This window comes from Portunus trituberculatus, chromosome 17 (genome assembly GCF_017591435.1).
Source record: "Portunus trituberculatus isolate SZX2019 chromosome 17, ASM1759143v1, whole genome shotgun sequence".
In the NCBI taxonomy this organism is placed as follows: Eukaryota; Metazoa; Arthropoda; class Malacostraca; order Decapoda; family Portunidae; genus Portunus; species Portunus trituberculatus.
The window spans coordinates 23,224,559-23,237,310 of NC_059271.1; the positions used below are offsets into that span (position 1 = coordinate 23,224,559).

General features: G+C 35.9%; 1 protein-coding gene across 2 annotated transcripts in view; it reads right to left on the reverse strand.

Moving 5' to 3' along the window:
- LOC123505217 overlaps window positions 1-12,752 on the reverse strand; it is a 50,612-nt gene that overhangs the window by 24,828 nt on the left and 13,032 nt on the right. For both annotated transcript variants that reach the window (XM_045256397.1, XM_045256396.1), the window contains exons 3-8: window positions 11,436-11,524; window positions 6,624-6,778; window positions 5,926-6,056; window positions 4,361-4,496; window positions 3,167-3,327; window positions 2,794-2,990 (exon numbers count right to left, since the gene is read on the reverse strand). In XM_045256397.1, the coding sequence (XP_045112332.1) occupies window positions 2,794-2,990; window positions 3,167-3,327; window positions 4,361-4,496; window positions 5,926-6,056; window positions 6,624-6,778; window positions 11,436-11,524 (869 nt within the window). The remainder of the gene's footprint in view (window positions 1-2,793; window positions 2,991-3,166; window positions 3,328-4,360; window positions 4,497-5,925; window positions 6,057-6,623; window positions 6,779-11,435; window positions 11,525-12,752) is intronic.

Consider the following 12,752-nt stretch of genomic DNA (forward strand, 5'->3'; position numbering starts at 1 on the left):
GCATGTTTACAAACCGCCACATACAGGCGCAATAATTTTCTTTCTTTTCTATTCAGTTATCCTTCATAATGGATTATTTATTGAGTTCATTAGTTGTTTGTTTCCAGTTTCTGGCATTAAAAGGACAGTTATTTTTCTACTGTTTATCATTCTCCTGTGGTCAGATTAGGAAGTACACGGATGAGTGTCGCTTACGTTTTTGCTGAACAGAACTAGTACATCAATCAAGATTGGCTTTAATGGTGATGAATCTCAAAAACTACATGCTGTTGAAACAACTTGACGCTGGAATAAACAATGCATTCATGTCTGACAAACAAAATATTGCAAGCGTTGTTGTTTTCTTCCACAAATAAACTATATAATAAAAAACTGTATTAGCCTTTCAGAATAATTTAATTTCACTAAATGCCCAGGTATAGGCTGTAAGCCACATGCATTAACAGACATTTTGAGGCCAAGCCCTACTTCCTATCTCAGTTTTTTTTTTTTTTTTTTTTTTACGGTAAGGCCTATAGCGCCTGTAGGCACACTTGAAGAGTGTATGGGAAGCGCTGTTCAGCTTCCGCCCATTAGTGGCGCAGGCAATTTTATTTATAGTGGTACCCATATTAGGGCCCATATCACCGCCCAAGCTCATCTTGAGTGTAACCACCTAGAACCTGGGTATCATGGTGATATGTAGGTAACTTTAAACCACTCGACAAATGGCAAAGTGTTTTAAGGCTGTACGTGGTGGGATTCGAACCTACGCGTGGATGTCTGCCCGATCCCACGCTCACCACCTTATCCACTATGCATTCTGAATGTTGCAAAACTTTTACTGCTTTTTTCTCCATTTTCTACTTCTGGTGCTTATGTTACTCTGGCTCTACTATACATTTCAGCGGTGGACAAACGGTGCTTTTTGCAGATATCTCATAAACGAATCGTTGGATGAGTATGATATTTCAACACACTACCTTGAACATCCATTCGTAATTTAGGGTTAACATACCACAGTGCTATATGTGTTATGTGAGGAGTTTACTGAGTGATATTACGCCTAATCCAGTCATCATATCAAAGGTGTTATACAGAATCGGACGAGTGTGGGGTACTCGTCTAACCCCTCTACCACCCTGAAGAACTCCCAGACTCCTTCTCTACCCCAGTATCGCATGACCCTCTTCCCCGATTCCCTATCCACCCTCTATTCACACCATCAGCCTTCCACCTTTGATTTTATTTCCCTATTGTAATTACATACATATAGGTATAATAGTTACATATGTCAGTATGTACATACATATCCATTAATAATATTATTCAATACAACTGCTAGTATATGTGGACATGAAAACCAGAGTGGGTCAAACGATCGTGAAAGCAATAGCTAATTCGGCTGTTAATGGCCGTATAGCTGGATAATAAGCAACGTATCTAACAACAAAATAATAATATATATAAACTGGACCACTTTTTATGATCAATAGGTAGACAGTACGCAATAAGAGTAACAAATTTTCCTAACAGTAGAAGGTCCAGGTCACAGGTAATTCCAGCACATCATGTTCACATGGTTGACCATAACGACTGCAAACATGGCTCTTCTACAAACTACACATAAACGTGCTGTTGTACAGTAATTATCAACGTGAACCACTTCTTGCCTTCATGATCTTGTACCATACTCGTTAATAATCATATCTATACATACAGACTTACAGAACATTATAATGTATAAATACAGTGGTGGGAGAAGTAGAGAGGGACACAGAAGTGAGGGAGGCGAGGAGCTAGGGAGAGGAGAGGAGGGATAAAGAGGGCGAGAACTTCCGAGACGGGAGAGACGTAGTAGTGGTTAGGAATGGTTTGGGTGGGTGTGTGGGAGGACCACACTTTCATTTGAATACGTCAACATGACTCGTCTGCTTTGTGTTATTTTTCACAAGTAAACTCCTCACATAACACATATAGCACTGTGGTATGTTAACCATAAATTACGAACGGATGTTCAAGGTAGTGTGTTGAAATATCATACTCATCCAACGATTCCTTTAGGAGATATCTACAAAAAACACCGTTTGTCCACCGCTAAAATGTATAGTAGGTGCCTCAATATAGGCCTACCTCAGATAAACAACTACTAATGAACATTACAAATAAGAAATCTTGTTTTGAAGCTACCAACTTAAGAGCCAGGAATACTTCATGAGGAATATGATAACACAACTGGTAGCCAGTCAAAAGCAAAACTTATAGAATGCTCCTGGAAATGAAAAAAAAAAAACTTATAAGTCAGGTAACTTAGGACCTATTAAAAAGAAAAACTAAGGATTTAAAATATAAAAATGTCAGTTTGCTACATTATTCTGAGGTCATTAACAAACAATAACAAGGCACCACTGTCTTGAGCATTAATCTGCTAGCTAAACTAAATACCCAGTACCGTACTTCCTTGACGAAAGATCTTCATTTCTGGAAATGTACTTTCCAAACCTTTTTCCTGTGATATGCAATCATTAAAAACACTCAAGTCAATGCAACGTATGAAATCTTTATACGCATTACAAAAAAGAAAAGGCTTTAGAAAAATAGGTTCTGGCATTTCTAGACAGTATAGTTTTTAGAGGTGACTACAAAACAAGAAGAAACATCTCAGAGTGCTTAGTAATTAAAGAAAAATATCCCAAATAGCAATAAAAAGATCAAGACAATTGCTATTGCAAGCCTTGACTGTTCACATATTTTGCCCATCACAAGCTTAAAACAGATAATGTAAACAATAACTTTAATGAAGATAAGACTTACTTGTTCCATCCCTGGGCTAAGTTCTAAGGATGACGAGGACTGCAATGGGGAGCGAGGTTCAGGGGAATTAACTGAATTCTGTCTGAGGTTCTGCGGCTCTGAGGCACTGATCCCCTCTAGTCCAGTCATTACACTGTCAGCACCCAAACTTGTAAGAGATTCCAAAGACCCTGAGGCCCCTCGAGAAAGCCCAAGATCTGAGAGTACATAAAATAAAGCTAATCTTGATCACATCAGTGATTTTTAAACTTTTATTATACAATAATTTCAGTCTTTTTGATAAATAAGAACAGAAAGAAGAATTGAGTTTTTGAGACATTGAACAATATAAATAAATAAATACACATAAAAGTGTTTGCTTCAATTGGCTTACCTCTATTTGATATAGAGCAACGTTTTAGCAGTGGAGATACACTTCCATTACTCATACCATTAACTTGCACTGGTTTGTTCATGGCAGTGTGCTCCTCTACAAGGGCCTGGAGATTATGTTTTTTAGACGCCATCTCTGAGGCAGTTTTTCCTTTATGACGGCTAAAATGTATACAAATTACCATTAAATTCATCATCTGAATCCTATCTCTCATACAAGGCAGTACCATGAAAGAAGAACCATCAAGGAAAAATATAAATAGCAAAGATAAATTAATAAAATGTAATATGAATTATGAGAACATGATACTCTTCATTCTAAATATTTGAAGTTATATGGATGGGGAAAAAAAAAAAGATAATTCTGTACAGTAAAAGTAAACACATATCTTTATAAGCACACAATTTTATGGATGAAGGTGTGCTTTGGGGATTTTATATTCAGTTCAAAATGAATACATAGAACCTGGTCAGCAATATTCATGATTAGAACTCCCCAAATATTTCACAACACCTTACCTTACATGATACATCCTTGCATCTCTTATTGCTTCATTTCTTCATCAACACACTTACAGTCTTTTCACTGCAATTGTTATACACCATTCTAGTGAAACTCTAATACTCCTATTATTTAATCGTGGTCTGCACATTTTCTAGGCATCATGCATCACTTCAGCAGAACATTGTTTACAACAACCACAGCTGAACCAAAGAAGGGTCACAAAAGACAACTTTCCCTTATGTCAATATTTCAAACCAATGAATCTGTTATCCTATCCTTTCAAACACATGAGGGGATAACCTAAGTTGCTATGTAGTTATTTTTGATTTTTTTTTTTTAAACCAAGACAGAGCAAGTTGCTAGTTTGTGTAATGACCTAACACTGGTGGGAGTTCCAATCATGAATGTTGCTGAATATATTTACAGACTAATCTTTTCCAGTATATATGTAGTTTGTAATAAACACAGCTCTCCCATAACAATGATAACGATAAATAAAATCATAAAATACTTTTTCAATCAGTTTTATCTTAAAATATAAAAAAAATCCAAATTATTTTGCTATAGATTGTTGAATGTGTTTTCTGAAAATAGGAAAAGTCATCCAAAGAATCACTGACTAAACCTTCTGCAAATGCATTACAATCACTCCAGTACGAAGTGCAATATATTTGTCCCATAAAATCTCACCCTTTGTAGCACTGAATATAAGGATTGGCTTGATGCTGTAGCAGGATTTTCACTATGGACTCATCTCCCCGAGCCACAGCATCATGCAAAGGTGTTGCTCCGTCACTGTTGGCAGCATTTACATCACCACCACGAGCTTAAAAAAAAAAAAAAAAAAAAAAAAAAAGACCATAATTATCTTATATTTTGAAGCTGAAACTCCTCATCTATTAAATTTAACCTTCTTTTTTTATCTGAACTGTACATTTTTTGCTTAGTGGTATATATGAAATATGTAAGCAAATATTTCAAACATCCTACCAGTCTAACAAAAGTAAAAAAAATACAGTGGAGGCTCAATACTCAAACTTAACTCATTCCAAATAGCTGTTTGAGTATCAAAAAGTTTCATTATTGATACCTATAAATAAGGTAATTCATTCTAATCTTAGCAAAACCTCAAGTTTATAAAAATTTCAATGTTTTTTTTTTTATATGCTGATTTGTACATAGATTAAGTGAAGGCTGGAGGACGAGTCACCACCCATGAAAACATCTTTGTAACTTTTTTCCTGGTGTGATTCCTGTGAGTCCACTAGTGGAGGGCTGTGACTCACTAACATTTGCACCCTCACCAGATTCCTTATTTTCATCACTAATAAGCCTCTTTGGTTCCATAATAAGTTGCTAAATGAAAAACCACCGAGAAAACACAGAGAATGTTGTTTTTCTCAAAACTGTGGCAGGACTAGGGATGAGCACCGGCATCTGGTATACCGGTAATACGGAGTCAGAATGGTACAGTAGCAGCTGCAAGAAGGGAGAGGACAGAGCTTTGTATATAACCAAATGTGCAGCTGTTCAATTACCAGATATTTTCACGACCAATAAGCCTTTGGTGTTAATGTAAGTTTATAAATAAAATCTACAGATAGAATGCAGGAGAATGTTATTCTGATGACCGTGGCAGCACAAGTCACAAATGGTGGAGGGGGAAGGGCAATTCCAGGAAGCCTTTGCTTGCAACCCCATTCAACTATCAGGTATTTTTTTTAGTATTAAATCAAACTTTTGTGTTCGAGTATTGAAAAGTTTGAGTATTTAGACATTCGAGTATTGAGTCTCCACTGTAATTGTTTTATCTTTCTATACTGCAGGAGGACAGTGAATCTCTCCTCTGTAGCTTTTTTCCTACAATTATCTAATCAAGTGTTCATCTATGAAGTGCACTGCCACCTTTAATATTTTCCCTAAACCTTGTAAGTCAATCTTACTTTTTTCCTAAGGCAGTTTGTTTTGCATCCAATTCTTTTTTATCTAGTTTATCTTGATAGTTAATTGTTCATACGTCATAAAATAATTCCAAGTTGATCTTTTTGATTCTTTTATCCACTATCAGAACTTTATATTTCTCAGCATTTCTTTACTTTGCACTTTCTCTTTTAATTGTCGATTTCAAATTTCTTTTATGTATCTTTTTATAGTCCCTTTCACTTTGTATTACAATTTACTAAATAAATCTTGTCAAAGGATTTATAAATTCAGCATCTACACATTAATGGATGAACACTGAATGAACCACAAACCTATGAGGCAAACAAGAGTATCTGGATCAGCAAAGGAAGCAGCCCAGTGCAGAGGAGTGTTGCGACTCAGTGGGTTATCATGGGAGTTGATGTTCAGACCAGCTGCCACCAACTGGCAAACTCTTCCAACGCTGTTAGAGAGAAAAAAAAAAAAAATGTTTACATAAAATGAGATTGCTGCATAAAGAATAATCTTTTCATGCATCTTTCTGTCATCTTATTTCCTCTGAGAATATTCCCTGACAGGATAACTGTGACAGAAAATCCTATCTCTCTATGTCTCTTTCCAAACACTTCATCCTTGCTTATTTAAACTCTGATGTGATAAATACTTCTTTCACACAAGTACTCCTTTATCTTATCCTTTCATATTCCAAGTGGACTAACCTTCCTGTTTGTAGCTTGTACTTCACTCACATGCACTTTCTTTACAAACTTCACTCTATCCTCTCAATGTACAGATGAGAAAAAATGTTTTTACATTTGTTGTGGGTATGTACATGTATTCTAAAATTAGAAAAAAATCTTGTCCTTTTTCCTTATGATAGTCTCATATTCCAGATTTTGGTCTCAGTCCTGGTATATAAGTAAAAACAATGAAACAATAATATATCACAAGTAGATAATACTTTTTAGGGGAAATCTTAAAATACTGACTTATGTTAGTTTTTAACATGGAAGTAAATAGAGTCAATTACTCTGACTGTGCAGTGGCCCTGAGCAATTCTTCCGTGAATATTGCAGTGATGGCTGGGGAAGGAGCCAGCTGCAAAGGAGTGTTGCCTCCAGTGTCCTGCACTCCAGGATCTGCTCCAGCAGCAAGTAGGGCACGCACTATGTCACCTCGACCCAGCTGTACAAGACATGAATAAAATAAGAATTACAAATAAGAAATACATATGAAATATGAGTTGGATTGGTAAAAATTGTTTCTATTAGATTCACTCATAACAGGACAGTTCCAGTCTTTTCATGAGTTGGCAAGTGAAAATGTTCACCATAATGTGAAGCACCTGAACAAATAGGAAGAGCCACTTCCGAAGTCAATTACATTTTTGCTTAGGTGTTCACCAATCTCACTGCATTGTTTACCAAAGTTTTGGGATTTCCCAGACAAGGTTGGCAATCCTGTATCACTCAAAATATCAGTGCCATAAGCCTGGGTGTCAGAAAGTGTAAAAAAAAATGCATGGCACAAGAAAGAGAGAGCTGTGTCCATGACTCATGAACAAAAGCAAATGGTCACTATTAACACAGTAATGTTGGTAATACTGGCAACTACAACCTAGCTCATCAGCAAGAACACAGCAACATTAGACAGAAAGATGCTCAGTGTAATCCTCCACACCATATTTGAAGCAAAGATACAAATGAATATTTCACCATAATTAATAACATACAATATGCAAATACATACAATAATATATCTCAACTCAGATCTAGTGCTTCCTTTATCCTTTATTAGCTCCACAAAAAAATATGGACTGCATTTCAAAAAGGTGAATATTTATCTACCAATCGCAATATTTAGGTAACTAAACCTGTTGGCAATTAAACCAGCTAAAACAGAAGTAATTTCTTCACTCCTTTCTCAAGTTTCGTTTTTCTTTTTCTACGCTTCACACAAAAAACTTTCAGAATTTCTATTAGAGTTGGAGATAGTATATCATAACCTCCCATTCAATGGGAATCAATGAGTAAGCAATAGGATGCTTAGCAATCTTACTAAAGAGAAGAGAACAATGATACCAATAAACGAACATTTGAATTAATGGAGAAGTATGCCAAAGACATGCTGGTCATAGTTCATTTGATAAGCATCTTCTGAAATTTAACCTAGAGTTAAGATTAGTTTAGATTTGCAAGTATATACCTGCAGTTTAAAAATAATGTAAATAATAATAATGTTTAGTCTCATACCTTTAATAAAATTCTTACTAAAGAAAACCCAATAATAAGTAAAGCATTAAACACCTTTCGAAATGTGTGAAACCAGTTCTTTTTTTCTTTTTTTTAAGATTAGATGGTAAATTGAAAAAAATCTCTAGTAAATAGTATGTATATACGTATATTATATAAATAATATAGGATGATGTGGGTAAGCACCGACTTGTTAACTGAAAAACCTGCATAAAAATTATATTTTGTACCTGAGAGAATGCAAAATGTGATAAAAACAAACAACACAACATGGCCCATCTGGCCCACCTACAGTATATGCATAAATCCTCAACTTAGAAAATAAGTGTCATATTTTGCACTTCAAAATTCTGGGGAGTTTTGGTCGGTGTTCCTCCACTGTGGGAAAACACCACACACAACACAACACAACACAATACAACACACATACACACACACACACACACACACACACACACACACACACACACACACACACACACAGAGAAAGAGAGAGAAAGAGAAATGAGAACAATAATTAAGGACAGACCATCAGAATGGGGCTTGGTAGAGAGTGGAGTTCCACAGGGATCAGTGTTGGCACCAGTAATGTTCGCGGTCTACATAAATGACATGGTGGATGGGGTGTCCAGTTATGTGAGCCTATTTGCAGACGATGCAAAATTGTTAAGAAAAGTGAGATGTGACAAAGATTGCGAACTACTCCAGGAAGACTTGGACAGAATATGGAAATGGAGCTGTACATGGCAAATGGAGTTCAACACGACAAAATGCAAGAAAATAGAGTTTGGCAAGAGTGAAAGAAGAATCAGGAGTATGTACAAGATAGGAAATGAAGACATAAAACCAGTCATGAAGAAAAAGACCTTGGGGTGACAATTACCAATGACCTATCGCCAGAGAGACATATAAACAAAATAATTGGAGAAGTATTGAACTTATTGAGGAACATAAGAGTGGCGTTCAGATATTTAGATGAAGAAATGATGAAGAAAATAATTACTGCAATGATAAGACCGAGGCTTGAATATGCAACAATACAGTGGGCTCGAACTTAAAGAAACACATAAGGAAACTAGAGAAAGTACAGAGGGCTGCAACAAAAATGGTGCCTGACTTAAGAGATTTGACTTATGAAGACAGACTGAACAGAATGCAACTTCCGACCCTGGAAAACAGATGAGAAAGGGAGACCTGATAGCAATATACAGAGTGATGATTGGCATGGAAAAATGGATAGGGAAGATCTGTGTATGTGGAATGAAAGAATGTCGAGAGGGCATGGGAAAAACTAAAATGGCCACTTATAGGAGAGATGTGAAAAAATATAGCTTCCCTCATAGAAGGGTGGAAGCATGGAATAGTTTAGACGTGGAAGTGGTCAACGCAAGGAATATTCATGATTTTAAGAAAAAGCTGGACATTAGTAGATATGGAGACGGGACAGTACGAGCATAGCTCTTTTCCCGTATGTTACAATTAGGTAAATACACAGCATTACATGGCCCGGTAGCTCAGTGGTTAGAGCGCTGGCTTCACAAGCCAGAGGACTGGGGTTCAATTCCCCGGCCGGGTGGAGATATTTGGGTGTGTCTCCTTTCACGTGTAGCCCCTGTTCACCTAGCAGTGAGTAGGTACGGGATGTAAATCGAGGAGTTGTGACCTTGTCGTCCCGGTATGTGGTGTGTGCCTGGTCTCAGACCTATCCCAAGATCGGAAATAATGAGCTCTGAGCTCGTTCCGTAGGGTAACGTCTGGCTGTCTCGTCAGAGACTGCAGCAGATCAAACAGTGAATTACACACACACGGCCCGGTAGCTCAGTGGTTAGAGCGCTGGCTTCACAAGCCAGATGACCGGGGTTCGATTCCCCGGCCGGATAGAGATATTTGGGTGTGTCTCCTTTCACATGTAGCCCCTGTTCACCTAGCAGTGAGTAGGTACGGGATGTAAATCGAGGAGTTGTGACCTTGTTGTCCCAGTGTGTGGTGTGTGCCTGGTCTCAGGCTTATCTGAAGATCGGAAACAATGAGCTCTGAGCTCTTTCCGTAGGGTAACGTCTGGCTGTCTCGTCAGAGACTGCAGTAGATCAAACAGTGAATTACACATACAACATATTAGATGATTCCTCCCTCCCTTCTCAGACTCCAGTGAAAACAAAAGAATACATTACACTACCCTTTTATGGTTACTGGAGTTATTCCATCAGGAAAACTCTCAATAGTTCCTTGAAAACATACTATCCAGACTCTAAATTTTTTTCATTTTCACTAATCCTTATACTATTGGCTCTTTCCTCAAATTCAAAGTGTTCCTGCAAATCTCGCCTCCAACATCGTATACTAAATTGTTTGTTCTTGCTGTAAAGCACGATACATAGGTGAGATTCGCAGAAACCTAACACACAGGATAGTTGAACACGAAAGATTTTTCATTAGAACTAATAGGTTTTTAGCTAATCCCTCTTTTTCTGCTACCACAGCACCACCGATTTCAAAATATTACAGAACTGTCACTCTAACACTGATGTTAAGCTCTTAGAAGCATTATTCATTAAACATACACAACCAGACTTAAATAATCAGCTTGCTTCAACTAGGCTTCACACCTTACAATAGAGGTTTCGGAGAGTTGTTTCACTTTCTCCTTCAAGTTCTCCTCTTACCCTGCTTCAACCTGTATTGCCAGTCCTTCCTCTCCACTTTGTAGTGTACACACCCTGGTTGGTTCCCTTAATACAGTCTTTTTATCTTGTTTTTTTTTTTTTTTCTTGTCATGTTATTATATTCTGTATTTTGTTTTTGTCTGTGCATTATTGGCTGCATATTCTGGTTTAGAATTCTTTTTTTACTTTTAACTTTTTAATTCTATATTGTTTAAGCTTTTTTTTATGTTTGTGGAAGACTTATTTTCATATTGGTGTATTTGTAGATCCTGAAGATGCCTTCTATGGAAAGGCAAGACATTGATAATAAAGCAAGAGAAATGTGAAGGTTTCTCCTGATATCCCTGCTGTTTTGTATAATATATATATATATATATATATATATATATATATATATATATATATATATATATATATATATATATATATATATATATATATATATATATATATATATATATATATATATATATATATATATATATATATATATATATATATATATATATATATATATATATATATATATATATATATATATATATATATATATATATATATATATATATATATATATATATATATATATATATATATATATATATATATATATATATATATATATATATATATATATATATATATATATATATATATATATATATATAGATAGATAGATATATATATATATATATATATATATATATATATATATATATATATAGAGAGAGAGAGAGAGAGAGAGAGAGAGAGAGAGAGAGAGAGAGAGAGAGAGAGAGAGAGAGAGAGAGAGAGAGAGAGAGAGAGAGAGAGAGAGAGAGAGAGAGAGAGAGAGAGAGAGAGAGAGAGAGAGAGATAGCAATAGCTATATAAAGACAGAAAGAATGAGAGAGAGAGAGAGAAAGAGAGATGACTTGAATATCTTACCTTGGTGGCCATGTGCAAAAAAGTTCCATCCTCAGTGGCTAAACTATTTATGAGTTGCTTTCTTGCTTCAGGTCCACCTCCATAGCTTTCTGAAATATATGCAAAACATTATATTAACAGAAAAATTAATCTTTGCATACTTGATGCTAATTTCCATTACAATAAAACTCATATGAATAATTTTTCAGGTTCATAGGTGTACAAGGTGCCATGCTCATGGAGTGTAGGTGATAGAAGAGAGCACTAAAATTCACTCAACACAGAAGGATTCTTATTGTAACAAATTCAGACATAGTATAGCTATTAAATGGGGATAGTGTACTGGAGGTATATCTAAAAACTATATAGTATAACAGAAGTTTCATATAACCATCAGGGTTGCCAATTTTGGAATGAACATACCAGATTTTGCACGTATGAAATGAAAAGTATGTTTGGTATGACTTTAAGTAAATTTGCTACAAAACTGTTTGTTTGTAAGGTTTTTCAAATCTCATGTTTGAAGTTTTCCACCTAACTGACTGGTGGTTTCCATTCGAATGAAAAGTTGTCTCATACGTCACATAACTAACAGGTACCATACTAGTCAGAATATCACCGTTGCATTCTCTCCCTCTCCCATACCCTCCCACCTCTCTTGCCCAGCCAGCAAGGGAAAGCAGGAAGAAGCCACAAAATGCTCAGTCAGTAATCACTAGTCTGTGTGTCTGTTGTGAACTTACGGTGCTTAATCAGCCAAGGAATGTGACAGCATGAGTGTTGTTAACCCCTCCAGTACTGGGATGCATTTCTACCACACATTTTGAGCATGATTAGACAATTTTATCTATATTTGAAAGGGTTTATGGAGGCCAGAAGATTAATGGCCGCAATCTTCACTATTCTAATCCTCATATAAGTTTCTGAAGCTGTATAAAATTACCAAATAGTAAGCAAAATTAATATGAAAATGTGTCATGGTACTCTAGAGGTTAAAATAAAATGAAGAACTACATTATGTTGACCATTTACTTCATTTTAAGAGGGACAACGTTGTGAAAATTATGCTTATCTAATGTAGCTATACTAGGTTACATATGTGCATATTGTGTGTGTGTGTGTGTGTGTGTGTATTTACCTAGTTGTATTGTACAGGGTTCGAGCAGGGATCACAGTGTCCTGTTTCCATGTCTCCATTTATTTAATTTTTCCTTAAAGTTACGTACATTATGTGCTGTAACAACTTCATTATTCAATGTATTCCACTTCTCCACCGTCCTGTGTGGAAAACTGTATTTTCCAATATCCTTAACTCACTGCCTTATCCTGATCTTTACA